General features: G+C 41.7%; 1 protein-coding gene across 4 annotated transcripts in view; it reads left to right on the top strand.

Annotated features, from left to right (window-relative positions):
- Window positions 1-1,242: 1,242 nt before the first annotated feature.
- KDM7A (lysine demethylase 7A) overlaps window positions 1,243-23,580 on the top strand; it is a 75,712-nt gene continuing 53,374 nt past the window's right edge. For 2 of the 4 annotated variants that reach the window (XM_072871929.1, XM_072871921.1), the window contains exon 1: window positions 1,244-1,571. In XM_072871929.1, the coding sequence (XP_072728030.1) occupies window positions 1,456-1,571 (116 nt within the window). In that variant the 5' untranslated portion in view covers window positions 1,244-1,455. Of the gene's footprint in view, window positions 1,572-23,580 lie in introns of all 4 variants that reach the window. The other 2 variants (XM_072871938.1, XM_072871948.1) reach the window with 2 other exon arrangements.

Here is a 23,580-nt window from a genome sequence, read left to right as displayed (position 1 = left end):
TTTGTGTCCTGATAGAAAGGGTGACGGCATGGAATGGGACAGGGATGCAAACATATGCATAGAGCTTGACAAGAAACAAACCCATTGCAAACCCCAGCTCAACAGCCTGAAAACAGAGGCCTGTCTAGACTCCATAAAATCAGACGTGCCTCTGCCCTCAGACCCCTCCAGGAAAAAGCACGGCTGCATGTCCACTGTAGCTCTGTACGGCATTTGGTTCACGCACCGATGGGTTGGGAAAAATGTTCTTCAAAAAATGCAGTAAACTAATGCTATTTCATCGACTTGCTATAACCCTTGGTTGGGTGTTCAGCTACTTTTATTGAATCCACATGAGAAGAAACGTTACCACCAAAGAAGACGACCTCCTTGAGCCGCCCGTGTGGGTCCCGTGGTCGGAAGCAACCAGGACCCGGCTGCTCCCACCAGCCACCAAGCTCGGGACGGAGCTGGCAGCCCAGGCCCCGAGGGGCTGGAGGCAGGAGCACGGCTGCTCCAGGACACCTGCTCCGACCAAGCTCCGCCGGTTCCTCAGCGGTGCCAGCCGCAGAGGGGTCTCCGCCAGACATCACTGCCGGCCTCCCCCTCCGGCCCCGCAGGCCGAGCCCCCCCGCTCCCTGGCGGCGGCCCCTCACCGGGGCTGGTGCTGGCTGCGGGAGGCCTCCGCTCAGGAGGGACCAGGGCGAACCAACCGCCGCCGCACGCGGCCCCGCGGGCAAGCGCCGGGCCGCGGGCAGCCCCGTCCCACGGGCGCTGCCGCCCGGCGGGTGAGCGGGGGCCGCCCCCGCGCCTGCGCGGGCGGCCGCGGCCCGACAACAAAGTCGGGTCCTCGGGCGCCTTCGGCGCTGCTCGGCCGCTTCCGCCGCCGCCGCCGCGGTTACATAAGGGGAGCCGGCGCGCGCCGCAGCCCGCCTTCTCTCCGCCCGTGTCCTCGCGGCACCCTGCCCCTCCCCCTCCCCGCGTGACACTGCCCGGGGGAGGGGGAGGGGGAGGGCAGGGCCAGCGCGTGCCTCCCCCCCGCCCCGCCTCCCGGGGGGAGGGGCGGGCGGCGGCACGTGCGCGCCCCTCCCCGCGCCCAATGGGAGCCCGCGCCCCCCGCGCACGCTCAGTTCCAGCCGCTCCGCGAGACGGCGGGGCCGGGCGGAGGGGTGGGGGTGGGGTGCGGGCCGTCCGCGGTGCGCAGGCGCGGCGGGGACGGTCGCCGTGCGGGGAGGGCGGGGGGGGGCGGTCCCCCCTCCTCCCGCCTCCGCGGGGGCCGGGTGACGCACGTGCGCGCGCCCCCGCGCGCTGTTGTTCGCTCGCTCCCGCGCCGCCTGCCCGTGCCTGCCTGCCGGCGGCGGGGCGCGCGCGGCGTGTGGGGCTGGCACGCGCGCTGTTGTTATTGGTGCCGCCGGCCGCGGCGGAGGGAGGGGGAGGAGGAGCGGGCGGGCGCCTCAGTCAGTGAGTTCTTTAAAGATGGCCGGAGCGGCGGCGGCCGCCGCGACCCCCGTGTACTGCGTGTGCCGGGAGCCCTACGACGTGAGCCGCTTCATGATCGAGTGCGACATCTGCAAGGACTGGTTCCACGGCAGGTAGGCGCTGGGAGCCGCGCGGGGCCGGGCGGCGCGGGGAGGGGAACCGCCGGGTCGGCCGGCCAGCGGGCACAGGCGGTGGCAGTCACCCCCCAGCCCCCCCCCGGTAACGGCCGGGGGGACAATGGCTGCGCGGCGGTGGCAGGGGGGTAACGGGCTCCTGCCCGCTCCGGCTCCCCCCCGCGGCGGTGGCAGCGGCCGGTGCCGGTGAGGGCTGCTGTCCCTGGGCACATGGGTCCTCGCTTGCGAGGGGGCGGCCGGGCCGGGCGGGGCGACCGGGCGGGGGGAGGCCGGTTATGAAAGAGCAACAGATGCGGGGCTCCCAGGCCGGCGGTTTCGCTGGCGGGGCCGGCGCCACCCTAAAGTTGAGCCGGCTTTGGGGAGGCGTAGTGTCCCCCCCTCGCCCCGCTCCCCCGGCGGGTCTCTCCCGGGACAGGGCGGTCTCTTCGCGGAGGAGGCACCGCGCCGGGTGCCGGGGCTCACCCCCGGCGGGGCCCGGGCTCCTGCCTCGCCGTGCGTTTTGTTTGGGGTGGGCGACTGGCGGGGGACGGAGGAGGGTCGCCCCGCTCCTCTCGCCGCTTTGACGTTTCCAGCCCGGTCCCGAGCGGCCGGCGCCGACTCGCGTGTGTTTTGCGAGCCGAGCGTGTGAATAATAAAGGCCCGGCGGCAGCCTCCCGGCTGCGAGCAAGAGGAGGAGGTGGAGGTGGCGGTGGGGATTCACGGGCAGTTGAACAAAGGAGCAAGTTGGGGGCCCGTGGCTCAAGCGGCTCGGCCGGGCTGGGGCTGCGAGTTGCCGCCCCCATTATGTGGGGAGCCCCGGCGCCGGCGTGCGGGCCGGGGAGCTGGCGGCGGTGTAGGAAGTGCCTTGTGATTGACAGCAGGACATTTAAATACCCCCCGTGTAACAAAAACAGGCTCCCGGCGAGACAGCCGCCTCGCCCTCTGCTGGCGCGGGGCGGCAGAGCCCGGCCGAGCCGAGCGGAGCCGGCTGCCGCCAGGGCCCCGGGTCCGGCGGCCCCCGCGCCCCGAAGTTGCCCGGAAAGCCGTGACCGCACCGGGGCTTTGCACCTCGCCGGCGCAGCCGTCCGCTTAACAAAGCGGTGCGCCGGGGAGGGCTTCCCGTCGTGGCGAGGTGTCGTGCGGCAGCGCGCCGGCGGTCCGCCGCGCTCCTGGGCTTGCCTTTCAGCTCTTGCGCTCAGCGCTTGCAGCACAGAAACGGTGGTTGTGTGGGGTTTTTGTTTTCTTTCTTTATTTTTTCTTCCTTCCCCTCAATGGCAAAAGAAAAATGCTGGCTAAAAGTAGGTTGCGTATCTAGGTGTTACTTAACAGTAATTATTACACATGGGTGTTTTCTTGCCACGTTTTAGGATGAAAGGAAGGCTTTCAGTATTTCAGATGTTGACTTGTACATATGTTGGGTTGATTTGTTCTTTGTATATGGGTTTCCCTCGACTCAAACCACAGTATAATGGAAACTGTGAAAAGGGCTTTGTAAACTGTAAAAACTGGCAAAGCAGAATTGTTGTACCTTTAAAAACAACCACTGATTAATATTTTTAACTAGACTACTACTACTCTTGCCAGTACTGTTGTTTGAAGCTAGATGCGCAACAGCTTTTTTGGATTACAGTAGCTTCATACAAGTTTGTCAAAACTTGGTCGCTGCTTGTACTAAAGGTGCAGACATCGTCTGAAGGTCTTTGTAGGGTTACAGGTTCTCTCTGTTGCAAGTATCTTTCTGCGTTTGTGTGTTGCTCTTTCACTCTCTCTTGGCAATTGCTCGGCTTACATGCAGGCTTAACTTAAATGCCAGTCTTGTGCACTAGTGTTACTAGGGTACAAGCGAACTAATTTCTGAAATTGTTATGAGGAGGATTGAAGTATTGACTGTCTGATACAAAGGTGGGACAGACCACTCTATAGCTTTCTCAAATCTTGATCTGCATAAAGATGTACAGTGGTTCCTGTGCTTGAGCTCTGTCATGCAATTGGTAGAAAAACTGTGCTAGCACTGAACTGCTTTGATAGTCTGAAACCCTAAGTGTGGGAAGTACACAAGCCAACAGGAGCTGGCAACAGCCATGTTGCTCTGGGATTTCGTTGCATGCTCACCCAGTCTCGTGACTAGGGGACAGGATTGTGGGAGACCGTTGTCCTCTCCCAGCTGTGGTCTGCTCTGGGAGTGCCTTTCCCCTTGGTCTAAGAGTATCTGAAGACTGTTACATAGCTTGTGAAAGAAAATATGCACTCTCAAATCTTGGTTTTTGGTGAACTTCTTGGTTTCATGCTTTCTTGACACTCACCACCCCCCTCTCCCCCCCACCAGCCTGTGGAATGGGATTGCTGTGACTTTGTGTTAAGAAACATATAAACCCCATGCTTACTTAAGGCTGTGGTGTGCTAGCATGTTATGTAGCACGTATTATTGGACTACGGACTCTTTGCTGCCTTCTTATGTATAATCAAGAGAGTTCTTTAGCGATACGCTGGAGGCAGGACAAAGTCTGTTCTGACAGAACGCTAGTCCCTTTCAGTTTTATGTGATATTTTTTCTGGATGTTTTTGCACTATTTGTCTTACTATAAATATATTATCAATATATTGGTATTATCAAATATGCATTTTGTTGCTTCTGGCAAATATTTGTGTAAAAGCAAATGTTTTGCTATGCCTTACAAGACTGCGAACCTACATTCTGGGTTTTAGTTACTCTACAAGTGGGCCTGACGTCCGGCCACAATCTTGTGTAATTACCTCTTGCTGAACAAACGAGCATAACGTGTGTGTGTCTGTGAATGTCTGTGTGGTGTTGTAGGCTTCATCGCTTTCTTGAATGGCTCGCAAGAGTGGAGAGACTACGGAGACTGAGATGTCATAAACTGTCAAATCTTTCAGATGGGCAAATCCATTTATATTTTAGACAATTTCTGTATTTTCCCAGTCTTTTTATCTTCTTTAAATGAAAGCGTCACATTAATCTGCTTCCTCCTTTCTGGCTTGTCTAGAATATACTCCAGCTAGAATGCAGCAGAAAAATGTTATGCTGCTCTAAGTGTTCAACTTTTTCTTGACACCTCTTTAAGTTCTTGGCTTCATCTTCAAATGATATGTATCATAGCATGATAACTTCTCGTTCTGTCTCCATTCGTTTTTTGATGCTCTACCTCAGTTAGTAGGTTAACTACATACTGTCATATTTTCTTGCTTGTGTTTTTTACTGTGATATATGTAACCTTATGCACAGAATGCCTTTTTTTTTTTTTTTGACCGATCTTGCAGTCAGCTCTGTTCTTGGAATGTGTTTGTGGAGTTTGCAGAAATCCTGTTGTCAGCTTTGAAAATTTTGTCCTTTTTTCTGTCCATGATACCTGTATTCAACTAGATTTATGTGCATTGCATAGATGTCACTTATTCTTGTAGACCAGATTTCAGGCAGGTGGTAACAAACTTAAGTTTAAGCATATAATTCAGTTTTTGTCTGCGCAATGTGATGTTGTCTGTCATGCTTCAGGAGTAAATTATTGTAGAGTTGGCTTTTTAAGGCTGTTTGCTTTGTAAAGCTGCACTGGTACTGTACTGGGTGTGAAGGAACATGGAGAAGTCAGTCAGGCACACTGAGAATTAAAAATGCAGGTGCCCCTATGAAGTTTTCTGTGTAGCACTTTTCCAAGGGATGTTTTGTTTGTCTGCAAACATACAGTGAACTTCTAGCATGTCTCAGTGACAAATAGGGTGATAAGTTATCAGATGTGTAAATGTCAGTTACAGTAGCGGTCTCTGCCTTTTAAAATGCCTGTAACCTTTTAAATGTATTTTTTTATGTTAAAAAAAGATTTTTTTGAAACAAAGGAAACTTTTTATTCTTCAAAGGCAGAGCAGTGGGGAATAGGAAGGGAAAGCATCCTTTTTTGTTCAAAATTAGTAATTTTTCCAAAAATTTCATAATGGTGTCAACTTTGGTGTCTCCCCCTCAAGGAGAAGAAAGAAAGAAACTGGCCCATCCAGCTTTGCTCAGCTTGCATCTTTGGTGTTTTGTGTAAATGAAACTTAAATTTAGAAGCCGCAAATCCTTTTTCTTTTATACATTTTTTATGTTTATGGAAATAAGGATTTCATTTGAGCAGGTTAGAGGGCAATAAAGGAAATACAGCACTAATCTGTATGTATTGTATGTATGTACATACTTCCGTTGCAAGACAAAATCAAATTGATTAAATTTATATGGAATTGTTTTTAAATTGATAGCTCTTGCTCTCAGGATTAATTCTGTATTCTGTGTAGCCTTCTTGAAAGAATTAACTTTTTTTTTTTCCTTTCCTAGAGCAGTTCATTGATGGTGTATAGGTGTATAGAACTCTGCCATTAAGTGTTTGCTGTTTTTTACAGCTTTGTCATTATTAAAAAACATTTAATAACATCATTTGAAAAGAAAGGTGGTTCATGTACCTTTTGAGGATGATTATTTAAATTGCAGATGCCTTGAGGCTTTCTTCTTAAATGGAAAAAAATTTCAGCGCCAAAATCGCATCTGAACTAAGTTCATGTAGAACATAGGTTTTCTGATACTGTATAGATTTGAGCATGTCTTCATTTGGTCTCTGAAGAGACATAAAATTTCTCAACCACTCCTTAATCTGATCTCAATTTCAAAATCAAGGTTCCCTCTTGCAGCTGTTAAGAGGGACCTGTACCATGTAACCTAATGCACTGGTTTGTACTCTGCAGGTAGGCTTTCCCCTTAAGAAACGAAAGAAATGTACGTGCTATAGTGACTACTTTTCCTGAATTGGTTCTTTGTTTTGGAGCTTTATACATGAGGTTCTGCACGATGGGCTTCACCAACTCTGTGCTGCTGAAAGAGGCTGTCCCACTCCTGGCTGCGTGCTGCTATAATTTCTCTTTTGCTGGTTCAGTGCTTGTCTGATTGCTTGGTCAGTCAACTCTGCTCAGAAAACTGACAAAACCCATTCTTTTGCTGGGTTAGCTTTTTGTTGGGTTACTGAGCTGAACAAGCTCGTCAAGGGGGCTAGGATGAGTCCCAGGCTGTTGCAAAACACTGAAGAGGACTGTGCTGCTGGAGATAATAGCGGGTGGGAAAAGACAGGGGAGTTGCCCATTTTTCTTCCTCACTGCTCACTTTGGGATCAATGGCTCACCCAGTTTTGTGGAACCTTGTTTTTGTGTCTCAGTCACCATATGTGATTCTGCTTTGAATCTGATGGCCTCGGCCCAGACCCATCTGCTCATCTAGTGGGGTCCATAGCAAGCAAGGCCTTTTCAGTGCAGCTGCAGCATTGCAACCCCGGAGCATCATCTGTCTGCAGAGACAGGCGAAGCTCCTGCGTCTGTCTTAAAGGGACTCAGAGGAGAAAGTATGGTGATGCTCATGTCAAGAAACGTGGAAACTGCAAAGAGAGACTGTTACAAATGCCTTCTGGTACAGACCTTCTGTTTACAGAAAACTAAGGCCTTGTAATTATAAATGTTCAGGGGCCTGAACTGAATCAACAAATCATTATCTGGTCACTAAAGCTTCGGTCTGGCACCAGAGGCTCTTGAGCTGACTTTCTGGTTTTTATAATATATGAGCTTTAAATTCTTCCTGTGGCAACTGGGTGTATGTTAGGGAAGTGTTTTAGACCTCAAGGGAAAGTTAATGTGTTTGCTAACCGTACTTTTCTTCGGTTTAGCCTTGTTTCCTCAGAGGTAAGATGGAAGCCTCAGCTTAAGTCCAATGAGCTGTGTGTCCTCTGCCAAAGAATTAAGTGACTTCAACTCTTCTAACAATACAAAAGCTGAAACAGTTTTGGTTAAACTGAGAAGAAACGAATATTAATAAGGATGCCAGACTAGCACTTGTGTAATTGGATGTCTGTTTCCAATCCTTTTGTATTCTTCATTTGAGCAAGCCATTTTTTCCCTCTCAGTTCCCATCTGTGAAGTGGGAAGACATTAATATATATTAAAGTAGATGTATTCTACCATAATGAGCACTGTAGAGTAGTAAGTATTCAGAGTTCTTCAATTTTTGAAACTGTGTAATAACATGTACAATTATATGTACAAGGTTTTTTTCTTTACAGTTTTCTTGAAAAACTGGCTTTATTTGAAGTATGTATACTTTGAAAGTTAACACTTCTTTCCTTTAGATCTGTAATTTGGTAAATTTTTTCATTTGATGTTCTGGAATAAAACATAGTAGATGTTTTAGAATATGCATTCTGACATAATAACTAGGACAAGGAAAAAAAAGTATTGTCCAATAAAGACCTGCAAGAGAACTGAAGGGTACATAATTCAGCTTTTAAAATTAGAATTGCAATAAGATTCTAGTGAATTTCTAAACAATTATTAAATGCTAATAGTTCTCATTTCTAAAGTACAAATTAATTATTGCCTATTCTGTGTTACTTACAAGATACAAAGATTCAGAATTAGTGATTTAAACACTACCTTTAATTTTTTGTGATGTTACAGTTGATCAATATCAATATTTTTTGTATTTTTTCTTTGGCCATTTTTGACTGTGCAAACGAAGGCAGTGTAAGTCTTTATGTGTAATGTAACTGGCTAATAGTGAATTTTTTATTAGCTAGTTAATTTATAATGATTTTATATTCCAAAATGTCATTTGTTGATGACTATGTAGCACTTTAGTATCTTCCTTTCCTTTTGTTCTATTTTACATGCTTGATTTGGCTGAAGAATTAAAATGTTTTCAGAAGGCTCTGTTTTGTGACTTCTGTATCTACAAACTACCGAGGTAAGAGAAGTCTGAGTAGGGGGCTGCTGCTTGGTACACTTCTGTATATATCTCCTAGGCGCTACAATGCAGAGCGTGAAATATTCCTTTTTTTTTTTTAACTTATCTTGATCTGTTTATAATGCTGAGTTCTCTTACAGCAACAAAATGGCAATAAAATGTATTAAGCCTTACAGTGGAGTATCACTCTGTTAACTGTCAATGGACAAATCACATTAATTTTGTTTTCATTTGTGGTTTCTAGCTTTTTTTGTGGACAGTTTTCATATTCATTAGCAGATATCTTATGCTCAGTGCAGTTTTCTGTGCACTTTCTACATCATCTTTTGAAAGATCATGCGTTACAGTGTCTCAATTCTGTTTACATGACGGTTTGCACAAGTTGAAGATGAACTCATACTCTTCATGTAAATATTTGTACTTTCCCTACATCATTTTAAAATAAAATACCATTGTCTCAAAACAACTCTGAGTAATCAGTAAAGACTTTCATAGGTACAATGTGCATGCTTAAAAAACAGAAACATACTCAAGTTTTACATTTATCTCATTGCTGAAGTATGAAAATTCAATTAACAACATTGCTATTGCTTTATTAGCATCATAGGAGAGATATTTTAGTGAAATATACAGCTGTTAAAATAGCTAAGCGATTTTTCATTTGTCAGTCCTTTCTAATGTATTGTAACATTAGCTCATGAATACGCAGAACTAACAATCTATGGAGTATGAATAGTCTTGAAATGTCTGCTGTATGGTGGTAATGTGGATTTATGTGGCTAGTTACATCTCCTCGGGTCAATTCTGCTTTTGAATGGAATTAATATTTAATACTGTTTTCTCCATTACTTCAGCATTAACTAAAGTAGACTTTAAAACTGGTCTTTCTTTTTGAAAATATTGAGTTCATTGTTGCTCAGGCAGGCATAAATGCTGATGTTTGCCACAAAAGCAAGAAAGCTTTTTTTGAAAACCTTCCCACATCATGCTGTCTTAAAAGCCAACTGGAGTAAGGATGACTGTTCTAAATTTTTAATATATTGTGGTATGAAGTCTATTTATTTTCATTTGAAACTGTCAGCTGACATTGCAGCTAGCCTGGGAAATTAATTTCATAAATTTAATTGTGTTTGTTCCATTTACATTAATGCTTTATTCACTTAAAGGCTCTTTAAAACACTGTTCATGAAAATGTGTGCAAGGAAAGGTGACTTTCTGAGAAATGAAGTATTTGATATTGAGGATATAGGATTGATCTGATCTGTCATTCTTACCAGTTATCAGGCAGTATTTGCTGAACAGACTCACAGTTTCCTTTTGGGATATTGATGTCTGAGGGCCAATAAACAAAGGCCTAATTGAGTAAATGAAGAGCAACCAAAGAAATTGCTATGTCTTATTACCCAATAGTACTTGTTCTGATTGGCCTGCCCAAGGTACAGATTTTTAGTTTTGCTTCAATAACAAAAATATTTGGATCTTTTTCACTAAAGGACTATATCATGCTCTTGACTTGCAAAACTCACTGTCAAGAACAAGCAGAAGTGAAATGAGGCACTGCAACTTAACATATGACTTTCAGGGGTACTGACGGACAGATCTGTGAGCTGCAAAGTGCAGTATGGGGTGGTCTAGGGACAGTACCAACAGTGAGACAGCCATGCTAATGTGCCATTGTGCCCAGGCAAATGTTGCCAGTCTACCTCTCAGGATAGTGTTTTCCCTTTTTATTTCATGAGGGTGTGCTGTGTTGACATGCCACAGCCTCAAGCCCAAACACGCTTACCTAGGCATTCCTCTGTGCTCTATGCTTATGTAAGATAGGACCAAAAGCATGTTAACAAAAATGGTGTACACATGTAGTCTGTTAAATCTCATGTTAAGTTCTGACTATGGTATTTGTCTGCTTGGTGGATACATCAATGTGATACAAAGGTGAGCAGCAACTTGCTGCCTCTGATGCTGTGCCCCTCCTGTGTGAATTGCTAGGACCTCTGAGGGCATCACTTTGAATCTCTTAATGCTGCAGTAAAATGTGCTGCTCTGATGTAATGAGTATAGGAGAAGTAGTTTAGAATACTGTTCTTATTCTTACTGAGAATGAACAGGGCAGTTGTAGTACTGAGTGATTGGACTAGCATCCTTGCTGAAACGTGTCTTATTTAACTGAGTGAAAGCATATGCCTTGGCTGTAGCTTATACTTCCAGCATGGTCAGCTGGCTTTTGCTGGAAGCATCATGAAACTCCAGTAAGAAGGATTTAGGTATGAACTAGAGTTAGAAGTATCGTTTGAGTAGATCAGAATTTTCTGAAGTGAAGATGTAACTCTTAAGTGCTTCTGCAAATGTTACCTCTGGCTTTTATATTTTACCAGTAAGGGCAAATTCTAGTTTAGTTTTGGTTTTTTGGAATTGGTGTCTCAGCTAGCATTGCCAAATGAGAACGTACTGTGCATTCTATTTCCTGGCCCTTATTTGAGTGTGGAAATAACTTTATTGGCTAATGAAAAAAAACACAAACCCTCCACTTTAGGAGTAAAAAGCTTTATTCTTCTATAGTTAGTTCTGGTACTGGATGCCAAAGAGACTTATTACCAGAAGAGAGATCAAAATCTTGTATATTGGTGAAAGGAAGGTATCATTGTTGGTGCCAGTGCTTGACCTGTTAATGTGAGGTGCCATTACCTGCTTCTTACAAAGATGCCTCACATATAAGTGGTCTTTTCCCAGAATTGGTTTCCTTACAATAAGCAATAGATCTGAGATATCTCTACAATCCTGTTTATTGCACATTAGTGCTCCTGTGCCTTTTTTCTTTCCTCCAGCACGTGAATGTCAATGCATGTCTCCTTAATTGGCTGAATTTTTGTCTTTCATAGGGTAGCACTTCATCTAATTCTCTCTTTTCTTTGATGCTACACACAGTCTTAAACAGCAATGTTATGTGGGGAGAGGGACAAGGAAATGAGCCAAAATAATGAAAAAGTAGTAAAACATGGGAAAATAAAGCTTTAGCCTTTAAGTATGGTCACACGGTCAGTGAAATGATTTTGAGCAAACATCTTGTTCGTCTGGACTAAACTTACATGAAACAGGCACTGGTACATTTACATCATGTAATTAAAAGTGAATTGCAATGCATTCCCTACTGCTCTTGGTGCATGTGTGCTGAGAATGGAAGTGAATGCATCCCTGCAGTATGTGATGTCAGTTCCCAATGCAAAATACATGGAAAATTCCCAGGGAGTTGCTTGTGGACCATATAACAGCTTGAAGCAGGAAAGTCTCTATCTGCAGTTTTCCACACCATCCCAGGACAACACTAGTAAAATACAATATGTTTTTTATTACACATGATGTTAATAAATGTTTTGAATAGTCTGTTTTTCTGTTGTATTTTTTGTACAGCTAATGGGGAATTTGGAGACACAAGTAGAAGGTGAATGTGTTTTATATACTGGATTGTTGGTTAACACAGTATATCTTATAATGCCAACCTGAGGAACCTGGACAAGTCTCTTTCCAGTGTAAGTCTTACATTGCTCTGAGCCTCTGAGAAATTCATCAGCTTTCTATGAAGTTTGTGCACCGTGATACTTTGGAACAAGGCTTTTGTTAGGAAATGTTCTCTATCCCTTAATATGCTTCCCAGGATTGTGTATACCCTCATATGTGTTTGGAAGAAAAACTGTAAATCTCTATAAATGATCATTATTGGGAACTTACTGACTATATGCTAAGAGGCTGGGAGTAAAGCAGGTACTTCCTTTTCAAAACTCTGTACCAGATACAAAGAAACCTGTAACTGAATGTGACTTCTGGTTTTCAGGTGTCTGAAAAATCAGAACTGAGATTAGGAGATTTTTCTGTTCTCATGGGGTATCTACAAAGGGAGTAAGCAACATAGTGAACAAGAGACAGTCTTCTAGGTGAAAAGCTGGATGGAGAGAGGACAGGAAAAAGAAGACAATGCAGAAGGAAATGGGTAACAGAACAAAGACTACGTGGAGAATATTAACTTGTACTGCAGGAGTCTGGAGTTTTAAATTTGAACATTAATTTGTGAGTGAAAAAAGCTTCTGTGCTAAAATATCTGCTGGAATGACCAGTCACTCTGAGGTGAAGTGTGGAAGATCCATGTTCTAATGCAGCCAGTAGGCTTGCTGATACAGGTGCATGGTTGAGTTTTTGATTTGATGGAAACTACTTTATGGTGTGCAGGAAATAAGAAGTGATGATTAACATTAATTTAAATTTAAAATGCAGCTTTCTGTATCTTTCTCTGAATGGAATCTAACCTGAATCAACTGCATCAAGTCCAGTCTTAATTCTTGCATTTTCTGAAGATAAATACACAGTTTGAGGTTGTCTTATGTAACTCTATGGTTTGAATTGCTAAAAGTAAAAACTGTCTTTTAAAAGAAAGCTGACTCTGGGTGTATTTAAATTGATGTACTACCAATTATATTGTAAGGTTGGGGAATTCTCACTCTTCAAGTAGCTTGACTATGTTTAGTTTTGCTCAGTTTCATAGCCACTGCTATGTAATACAAACAAACTGATAAACTTTTCTTCTGTAATTGAATTGTAAGAAAATGGGTTAATACTTCACATTCAGTGAATTATTGAACTCATTAAAGGCTCTTTAGAGATCACTGACCTCTAAATCTTTATCTAGGAAACACTTGTGGTAAAGGACTGTTCTCATGTGAAGTATTTACTACTTCTTGCTAATTATTAAAGAAAAACCTTTTTGGTGCTTTCAGATTATGTCAGTAGAGGTCACAAAGAAAAGCAAAACGTTACTATCACTTTCAAACTAGAAAAGCAACAACTGTTAAGTGTTTCTTATATCCAAAAAGTCTGTCAGGTATGAGTCAGGTTTTAGGCAAATTTAAAGTCCTCACCAGTTCCTAAAATATTTAGAGAAATGGACAGCTCTTCCTTTTTTTAAAGAAGAACAGGTGCATTCATAGTCAGGGGATAGACTGGTATGTTCCTGTAGGAAGCACTATTAAATCAGAAGACTAAGAAAAAGTATTAGTATGTCTTAAGATGTGCAAAAGGTTGTGCTGTAATGCATGCTAACTGTATGTATTTATTCACTAATGTCAGGAACAGGGACCAGAACTCAAGATAATTTTGTCAATGTCTGAGTGCCCTAACCGGAAGATTGTTTGGGTCATGTTACATTCTGTTCTGGGCCCATAATTCTTGGATTCTTTTCTGCAGAGTAAGAGGCCTTAAGTTGGGGAGATAAAGAGTATCTTTACATAAAAAGTAACCTGGAGATGAACATTCCCTTGCGATGTGTGGGCTTGAACTCCCACAACCTGAATAAGCACTGCTTCCACTTCACTGGGAAAAGCAAAATAACTTTTCCCTTCTCCAATCCCAAAATATAACTGGTTTTTAGTTTCCGGTACTTTGAAAATATGGCAGCTGTGCTTGCCTTCTGGCTTAGATGCCAGGGAAAGTGTCGCAAGCTGGCTGGGTGTGCAGGGCGAGCAGAATAGATGGTGCTTTTGGAATTTTCAGGTCAAGTGGTGAGGTGCCAGGTGAGTGTAGGTACCTCTGTGGTTAGCTGTCCTTCTGAATTTAGGTAGGCTTTAGGGGCCAGCATCCTTATTTAGATATTGCCCTAATACCTTTATATAGATGCATCCTTTTTTTGTGTGTGTATTCTTGCAATTTCTCCCTCATTCTTCTCTACGCTGCATTTGAGAGTAGTTGTTCATTGCAAGGCTGCATCCTTTACTTCCAATTTTAACTAATCCACTTAGTATCAATTGATGTAGAACAAAAGTCCTCTGGTAGTCTTACTTTGGTTTAAACCAGATTTATAACAGTGCAGTGACAGACCCAAACTAATCCAGAAAGTTTTGATTTAATAACTTTCACAGAACTACTGAGATTGGAAGGTATCTCTTAAGATCGTCTAGTCCACCCCACCTGCTCAAGGAGGGTCAGCTAGAGCAGGCTGCTCAGAACTGTGTCCAGCTGGGTTCTGAGTATCTCCACAAATGGAGACTGTGCAACCTCTTCCAATGGTTGATCGCTGTAGCAGCTAAAAAATTAAATACATATTTTTTTTTTTCCCTTGAGTTCAGATGGAATTTCATATGCTTTAATCTGTGGCCATTGCCTTTTGTCCTGTCACTGGGCACTACTGAGGAAAGTGTGTCATCTTTTCCCTCCCATCAGGGGAATTTATACACATTGATATTTACATGCATTGCTAAGATCCCCTTGCGCTTTCTCTTCTCCAGGCTGAAGAGTCGCAGTGCTCTCAGCCTCTCCTCATCTGAAGGATGCTTTAGTTCCTTAATCATCTGCGAGGCACTTAGCTGGACTTGTTCCAGTATGCCCATGTCTCTTCTGGGGATCCCAGAACTAGACCCAGCACTCCAGGCATGGCCTCACCAGTGCTGAGTAGAGGCGAAAGATCACTGCCCTCGACCTTTTGGCAACGCTTTTCCTAATGCAGTCCGGGAGACTCTGGGCTGCCTTTGCCACAAGGTTGCATTGCTGGGTCATGATCAGCTGCTTGTCCACCAGGGCTACAAGGTCCTTCTCTTGCAGTGCTGCATTCCAGCCGCTTGGTCTCCAGCGTGTAATGGTGCAGATACCCTTGCAGACAAAGCCTAAGACCTGTAAGAATGTGTACTTTCACTCTTGAATTGCAAAGACATAATTTACTTAGTTTATATCAAAACATTTTCATATAATCACTTCTTGTGGTATTGACACCCAAGATAAAACACTTGGATGTGTTGCTCTTTGGCAGACTTCCTGTCTTCTCTCATGGAAACAATTAAACAAAATTTGAGTCAGAAATTTTCTCCTGAAGAATTAATTTCGTGTTTTTCACAGTAAGTGAACCATAATGTCTCCTCTAATTTTTACAGGAATGGTAAATGTCTGTACTCATTTTCAGGGGACCTTTTTGCAGTAGGTCTTCTTCTTACCGCTTCATACTTTTTCTTGTGCATTTCTTTGAGCTTTCTTGTTCGAATGTTACTGGTGTTTTGCCCACTATGAAGAAGGCATTTAAGAGCTGTATATACCTACCTACACTAGAGCGATACATAGATAAAATCTTTTTTTTCCCCATCTAAAAGCTATGGAACTGAGTAGCACAGACTGTGAAGTAAAGATTCCCTCCAAAAGTGTTTGTGCATAAAATCTAGAATAAAATATGTGGATTTGTGCTTTTGCAAATAATTTAGATGACTTTAGATAGCTTATGGTAGAGTAAAACTGGTTTCAGTAACCTGGATCTGAACTCTTTAGAGTTTTAGATTAAAATCAGTATGTCAAATTACATCCAGGATAAAAATAATTGATGCAGATAAAATTCAATCTTAGTGCTGATGTAACTCATCCCCCAAACTCTATTTAGCTTTGTTCTGCGCTATTTGAAGTTTCCACGTGGTCTGAAAATTACTGTGCTTCATTAATTTCATCTGAATAGTATTGTACAGTTAGATTTCTGTAGATGGAATAATGTGTAAAAGTAACTTCTTGACATGTTATGGACTGCATGGATGCAGTTTTGGCCAGTGTGCCCCTCTGGACCTCTATAAGCAGCTGAGAATCCAATAAAGATCTCTAAATTATGGGCATTATCTAGTTGATTGAAGGAGCTTATTCTACTTACTTCTCTGCCAGCCAGCCAATGTAACATCTGATATTTAAACTCATTATCTGTGTATCTGAAACAGTTTGCTTGTATCATAGCTTAAATAGAAGTTAATGTAATCAGCTACTCCATCTGCGTTTGAAATGAGGATGGTGAGCTAGAGATGATGAGCCAGTTTGCTCTCAGATTTCTTCAAAAACGAAGCGTCTGTCTCTACTTGCTATTGACTGCAAGTCTATTTGCCTTATAAAAGTAAGGTATTTTGAAGCTGTAGGAGCCATCCTGTATTATTTTATGTTGTGGTTAGAAGATGCAGAAATTATTCTGCTTACCAAAAAGCTTACTAAAAAGTTCTTAGCAATGTCTGGAAAATATTATAGACTGGAGGGGGAATTACACAGTTGAGAAGCAGAGGAGTTTAAAAATGTCTTTGTGGGGTGGTGTTTTTTTTCTTTTTTTTTTTTCTTTTTTTTTTTCCGTAAAGGAGTAGAACTATTATTTAATGAGTTGAATTTTGAAGGCAGTAAAAGATTCATTTCAGGTACAGCTGCAGAGACTCTGAATGCTATTGTGAGTGTTAAGGCTACTTAGGAGGCTCCAGGAGGTCTTTAAAACCAATCTGGGTCAGAAATTTTTAAACCAGTTAGGTGATACATTGTATTCGGTGTAAGGAGCCAGTTAAAAGGTGTGTAAAGCAGGCTGAAGCCAAATTTGCTATTGCTGCAGTCTGTAAGAGCAGCAAATCAGTCATATAGTAACCCAGGAATAAGGGATTTGCAGCAATGGAGTCTTAAGGTTGTGCTAATACTGGTTACTGGTGCTAGAACGTGGGAGACAGAAAAGGGTATCGCCTAATGTTGTTAGCAGAAAGTCATATTTTCAAATCATGCCTGACCTTTTTCAGTGAAGGGGCATAGTTTAAAAACAATCACTAGCTTCCTCATCAATTTCCTCAGGCTAGGAAGCCATTGTGGGTTTGTTACTGTTCACCTCCAAACCTTTTTTTATCACTGTGCTTGAGAGCAAGACAGATCTGGTGGTGTCTACTGACAGTATTACCCAGGATGTTGAAAGCTTTACAGACTATGCATTGCATAACATAACACGATACTGATAGTACTTGTCATGCTTCATGATCTTTCTAAACAGCTCATCTTTTATTAGGCAACCTGATCTTTCTAAACAGCTCATCTTTATTAGGCAACTGGAATAACCAGCTAGTACTCTCTCTATTGGAGGCTGCAGTCCATGCCCTTCATCGATGAGGAGCAGTCAACACTTCTAGCTGTTGAGAAGGAAGTGGAACTGCTGAAGACATACCAACAAATTCCCAAATGAATTAAAACCTGCTTTAAATGTACAGTGCAGATCACCTAAAAGAGGTGGTTGGCCTAATATCTAATATTGAAGAGATGGGTTTGTTATGTAAGAGTATTATATTAAATAGTATAATTTGTTTGTTCAGCTTGGAGAAGGTTGAGGGGTGACCTCATAGTAGTGTGCAACTTCCTCAAGGGGGGCAGTGGAGGGAGAGCTGTTGATCTCTCTCTGGTGACCAGCAACAGGACACAAGGAAATGGAATGAAGCTGCATTGGAGAAGTTCAGGCTGGACATTAGGAAAAGGTTCTTCACTGAGAGGGTGGTCAGTCACTGAAACAGGCTCCCCAGGGAAGTGATCACGGCACCAAGCCTGTCAGAGTTAGAGGAGTGTCTGGACAACGCTCTTAGTCATATGGTTTAGTTTTAGGTAATCCTGTGAGGAGCAGGGAGTTGGACTCGATGATCCTTATGGGTCCCTTCCAACTTGAGATAGTCTATGATTCTATAAATGTTTTTTTGTGAGACTTGAGTGTAGGTAATTCTGGAATTCAAGAACTGCTGTGAGTGAATGTGCAAGAACCATTAGTGAGTGTTTTCTACTCAATCTCTAAAAAATAAACCCCAAACATTAAGTCTTGTTGTTTCCCAACAAGCTCGCGTAAAGTGATATTTCTTTGATTAAGAGCAGGTAGATACATTCACACTTCAGAATGGTCATCATGTTTCTCTCAAACTAGGAGGTGGGAATCTAGCTGATAATTTGTCCTTCTGATTTTGTCCTGCTTTATGGAAAGCCATGTTTGATGTGTTTTAGAAATGTGGCTTTCAAACTGTTTGGGTTACTTGTTTGTTTTTCTGATCTGTTATAGTTACTGCTGTACTTCAGTGAATTACTGGAAAGAGTGTTTTGTAGGCAAATAACATATTGGTAGTGGCATGAAGTCATACCTCTGCCTGGTACTTGCATCAGCTACTCTTGTAGCTGGAGCTACAAATAACTGGTCTCAAGGAACTGGTAAAACTAAACACTTCATCAAAGAAAAATTGGGATACCTAAAGGCAGTCAGACTAAGACCATCTTAAATGCTGTGCTATCTAAAAAACCTTGCTTCACTTATGGCATCTAGTGACAATATATGCATCTCTTGGACTTAGTAACTTCTTTTTTTGATGTTGTGCAGGGTATATAATTAATTTATAGGAATTTTTTTCAGATGCAGAGAGGGATGTTTCCTGCAATCTACTTGTTAAGCTATTGGCAATTTATCTATTAGATCAGAGTAGTTCTGAGTATCAGAGAATAATGAGAATGAAGTTCAACACTGACTGGGTCTAGTGACTTCCATTGCCAAAAGGGGCAGTCCTACTTCTCATACCCCTCTCTCCAGGTTACATAGTCCCACTCCTCTCATGGATTGGCTGTGTTAGTTGTCCCGGCTGTGCTGTAAGCTAACTTGATAAACAGGTAGAAAACTGGTTAGGTTAGTTTCTGTCAGATAAGCGAGTGAAAACAAGTTGCCTTGTAACTAGGCAAGTACCAGGGCCATTGCATGGAAGGGGAATGGGAGCGCTTGGAAGGGAATGAAGTGGCTGCAAGCTGTTAGATCAATGCAAGCTGTATCGTGTCATTGCTTCCTAAGATTTGTTTGTCATTTGGATTGAACCTCCGTTTCTCTTTGTAGGCTGTTTGTGATTCAGTTAATTTCTCTCTTCTTTCCTCCCCTTCCAGTGCCCGGTCTCTTAGAAACAAGTAACTAGTATGTCTATTCTGTGTACAAAAGGCCCTTGCTACCTAATAGGAAACTCTGCACTGGAACTGGAACTGAAATTTGTGTTGACTGTGGTCAGAGGACTTGGGATGCCAGTAATTCTTAAAACCACATCATACGCAATGTTTCATTAAGCTGGCTAGAGACAGAGTGATAATTAACAGGAGTCTGTATGCAAGTTGGCACTGAGGAAGATTAAGACAAAAAGCTAAGAATGTAAAAGTTGAGGCAAACAAATGTGTGTAGACAATATATAACAACAAAAAAGCTTAATTAAATTTCATTTTTTATATCTTCATTCAGGAAAAGGGGTGGCTTTCACTTGCTGTATTACCGTTGTCAGAGTTGCTTTATTCCTGGATGAGTGAAGGTTTAATTAACTTGTCTGCTGACTTTCCATTTCCACCTTCTTGTTATCTCCATAGTAGTAGAGCTTAGCCTGTTTCTTCCTTTTTCTGTTAGGGACATAGTGGTAGCAGTTTTGGGTAGTAGTTTGTTCTCGAGTAGAATACAACCACACACAAGCACTCAGTTAAGATGTCTGTTTCAAGAGAGCTATGGCAGCTGTTTTAAATGGGTTGAAGATTTTGTGGTTTGGTGTATTTTCTTTTTCTTTTTTTTCTTTTCATAGAATCGAGACAGAGTGTTGGTTCTGCCTTTAAAACCTCTGTGGTTTGAAGGTATTATTTTGAAGTGCCTTTTTTACTTGTTGTAAGGTTTTGTTTTGAGGTTTGTTGTGCTTTTTTTTTTTTTTGGTTCTCATTTGTAAGCACAATTTATAACAGATTAACCTGGAATTGAAATAAGGCAAATTATGTAAATAAGATGCAGTTACCTGTCAGAAGCTTTTACTAGGTTCTGGAATATCTTAGCGGGGAAGAGGTGAACTTTTGCTGGCTTGGAGTCTTGAGGCAGAGATAGAAACACATTATGGAAAAACTTTCTTTAAAGACCTAGAAAACCTTTGTCACCAGTGTATAGGTAGACAGTTAATTTTTGTCTTCTTTCCTCCCCTTCCAATGCCCTCTCTCTTTGAACCAAATAATTAATATGTGTATTCTTCAGTGTGTAAGGCCCGTGCTACCTAATAGGAAAACAAAGCTGTTACAGACTTTGCATTATAACCAGAACTAAAATTCATGTTGGCTGTGGTCAGATAAATTGGGACTCCAGTATTCCTAGAATTACTTGAAATCCAGTGTTAATCTTTTTTCCTGCATCAGTTGTGGGAGGGACAGGATAGCTCTCATCTATTTCAACATGCTTCTAGCAGTTGCAGCTCCGCTATGACACAGTGCCTAAAGTAAGATTGGGCTATTGTTTCTCCTTTTCTTTGGTGTGTCAGTCTGGCCATGCTGGGAAAATGAATGGAGAAAGATGGGAGTCTGAACCACTACAGAGAATCTGAATTCCTGACCCAAGTGCTTTGTTTCATATGTGAAGGGTTGCACTGATTACTGGTTTTAAAGTGCTAAAAAAAAATTTCTTCAGGTCAGATTGATGTACCTTTTTTTCTTTCTTTCCTATAAATCTTATGTCTTGATTCACTTGCTGGTGTCATCCTGGTTTATCTCATCTAATTGGTTTCACACTGAAATAAGGCCTTCAACTACCACTGCTGCTTTTAAAATGACTTTTCTCTCTGCTCTCACTGACATGCTGTTTAGTTTTGAGGTCTGCTGTAGTTTTCTTAAATGTTATTTTTCTGATCTTCTTGAGGCAGCTTATTTTGCTAAAATCCACACTGAAAGATCTAGGCTCCTTCAGACCTTCATTTCTGTAAAACAATGATTTTAAAAGGACAGGGACAAAAATTAATTGTAAATACTCTTTTAAAGCAGCTTGGTGCAATCAGTCTGGTTGGGAAGAATAAGTAGAAATCTCAATTGGCATAGGAAGGAGGGAGAAATTGGGTATGTGCTTAACAGATGATACTAAACAGAAGGAATATGTCAGAAGTACTTTGGTAATGTTAACTTGGCCTTGTCAGGAAATCATCATTAGGAAAAGTACTTCTCTCATAAAATTGCTACATGTAATCCATGATGGTCGATGTTATTATTAATTAAGCTGGACTGTGTGTATCTTCCTAACAGTTTTACATTGTAGTGAAAAGCTTGTTTGCCTTTAATGTGTATTTTTGCATGTAAAGCTCTTTGGATTTCCTGAGCATGTACTTCTTTTGACTGCAGTTTGAACAGTCGTTTTACTTTTTTTGCTTAAATTCCTAAGAGTTACAAAAATAATTGTATAGAAAATCAGCTCTCTACACAGTCTTTTCATAAACGTACATGATTAGAAGTAAGATTATGCTGATTATACCAAATATTCAGTTGTCAAAGTATTTTGTAAAAGTAATGGCCCTTTCTCTCTTAACTTCATTCTAGCTATTTCAATAAATTGAACTAATTGTACTTAAATTCCAGATCTTGGAAAAAAGCATGTGTTCAGTTTCAAAAACGTATGAACTCATTTTCAGACTGGACTGGAATTATGGAATGGAAGAATCAGTGTACAAATAATGTACGTCAGTGTTGTTTCCCTGAGATCTTAGGTACCATGGTGATTGTTGAATACACAGCTACATCCCTAAATGTAGGTAGAAGGTTTTGTTGTATCTGTAACTGAACCTATATCATTATGTGACTTGATAGCTTTGTTCCATTGGTCATAATTTTCCTATTAGGTTTCTACTTTTCAGAATCCATTCTGTGGAGTTGAGCTTTCTTTGACGAGATGTCACGTACTGATTTTATTTATTTTAGCCTCTGTGTTTTGAGGGAGTGAAAAGCAGTGTTACTTGAGAGAAATTATGTATACTGATTTTCTTTTTCAATGGAAGAATGTGTGTGACTATTGCCATTAAAAGCATTGTCTGCAAGGATGGCACTAGTATAGCTATCAAACTTTAAATTTTATTTCTGGAGGTCCAGGAAGTCAGAGCCGTTGGAATGCCCTTTGGAAATCAAAATAGATCATATACCTGTCTGCATGTTTGTGTTACCACAATACCTCATTTCAGAGGAATATTACATAATTCAGAAGCAATAGGGTTCAATTACATTAGGGAAGTCTAAACTTGTGTAATGAACATTTACATTTTTAGTGAGCAGTATGATGGTTAATCTAAAGTGGATTAAGATCTGTTAGGACTTTGGAAGTGTCAGAACAGATGCCTCTGAGCAATCAAAGGTCAGAGTTTTAGGTGTATTATAGCATGCAGCATTGTTATTCTTGGGGTTCTTGTGTGTGTTGTAGGATCATGCAATATTGAATAAGTTAGTGTATTTTGAGGTATTTTGAGAGTTGGCCTTACCTGTAATTTTTCTGTCCTTAAGAACTTGGTTGGTAGAATGTGTATGAGTGAATATGTACTAAAACTATGTATGCTGTTGGGCCAACATGCATATATTCTATACAAATCTAAAAAATGTTTTGTTTTGTTTTGTTTTTTTTTTTCCCTGGAGAAAACTGGTAGCTCTGAGAGAGGGGAATGTTTGCTACAGATAACCATTATTCTGTTTTGTCTATTTTTAAAATTATTTTTAAAAAGTGTATTTATGCATGGTATTTGAGTTGTGTTTATACCAGTTGTTCCTTTTTAAAAGGTATTTTGTCTTGGAAGGTGAACGTGGCAAAAACAAAAGCTCAAATATTTTTGTTGGATATTTTTTTTCTGTAATTTATTTTAAGGCAGTATGGTTTTATATGTAGTATATAGAAGTTTGTCACTTCTTTAAAATTATTTAATTGCCAAAGTAAATCCTTATAAGCCTAAAATTACTAGTATTGTGATTCCAGAATTGTTACCAGGCTTATTGTGGCAAGACTAAGAGATAGGTGGTAGTTCCTTGCACTCTCCTATGTTGCTTTGTGTTTTTTGGTCAGTTTTATTACTTTGGTGAAACTGCATGCATTTTGAAGAGAAAGGAAAAAAAAATCTAGCTGGCACCTGAGGTTCAGGTTTTTAAAGCTCACTACATTTATTTTAACTTTTAGACCCTCCTTCAAATAAACTTCATTTTCTAGCTGGTTTTGCACTATGGGATGGTATGTAGTCTGTTAACAGTATTGTCACACTATAACTTTGTCTTTCTATTCCTAATTCAGTATTTTAATATTGTCCCTGAATGAGTGACAGATGTGGCTATTTGGTTGTGGCAGTGACATCTTTAGTACTTCCATTGTTTTAACCTGTAAATATTGCCTACTTGGCATCCTTTTCCCACTTGGAAAGAATAGGCTTGAATTAAATGACTAACAAGAATTCCTTAAAATTTGTCAAATTGATTTCCTTCCCCATGCTTTCCTTTGCATTCTTGGGATGGAGTAGGAGAAGCTGTTCTTTGCATAACTTGCAAGCTTGCTAATTAATTTTGACAATAAATGCAACAATATTTTGGGTTTTGTTATGCTCAAACAGATTAGGACTGAAAGTAGCAACTGCAGACCTTGTTACAGGTAATCTCAAAAGTGTACTATAATACTTGCTTACTGCTTATAGAGTTATTTTC

This window comes from Ciconia boyciana, chromosome 1, assembly GCF_034638445.1.
Source record: "Ciconia boyciana chromosome 1, ASM3463844v1, whole genome shotgun sequence".
NCBI classification, from domain to species: domain Eukaryota; kingdom Metazoa; phylum Chordata; class Aves; order Ciconiiformes; family Ciconiidae; genus Ciconia; species Ciconia boyciana.
Note: the sequence above shows the minus strand (reverse complement) of the source record. Positions and strands in the feature narration are given on the sequence as shown.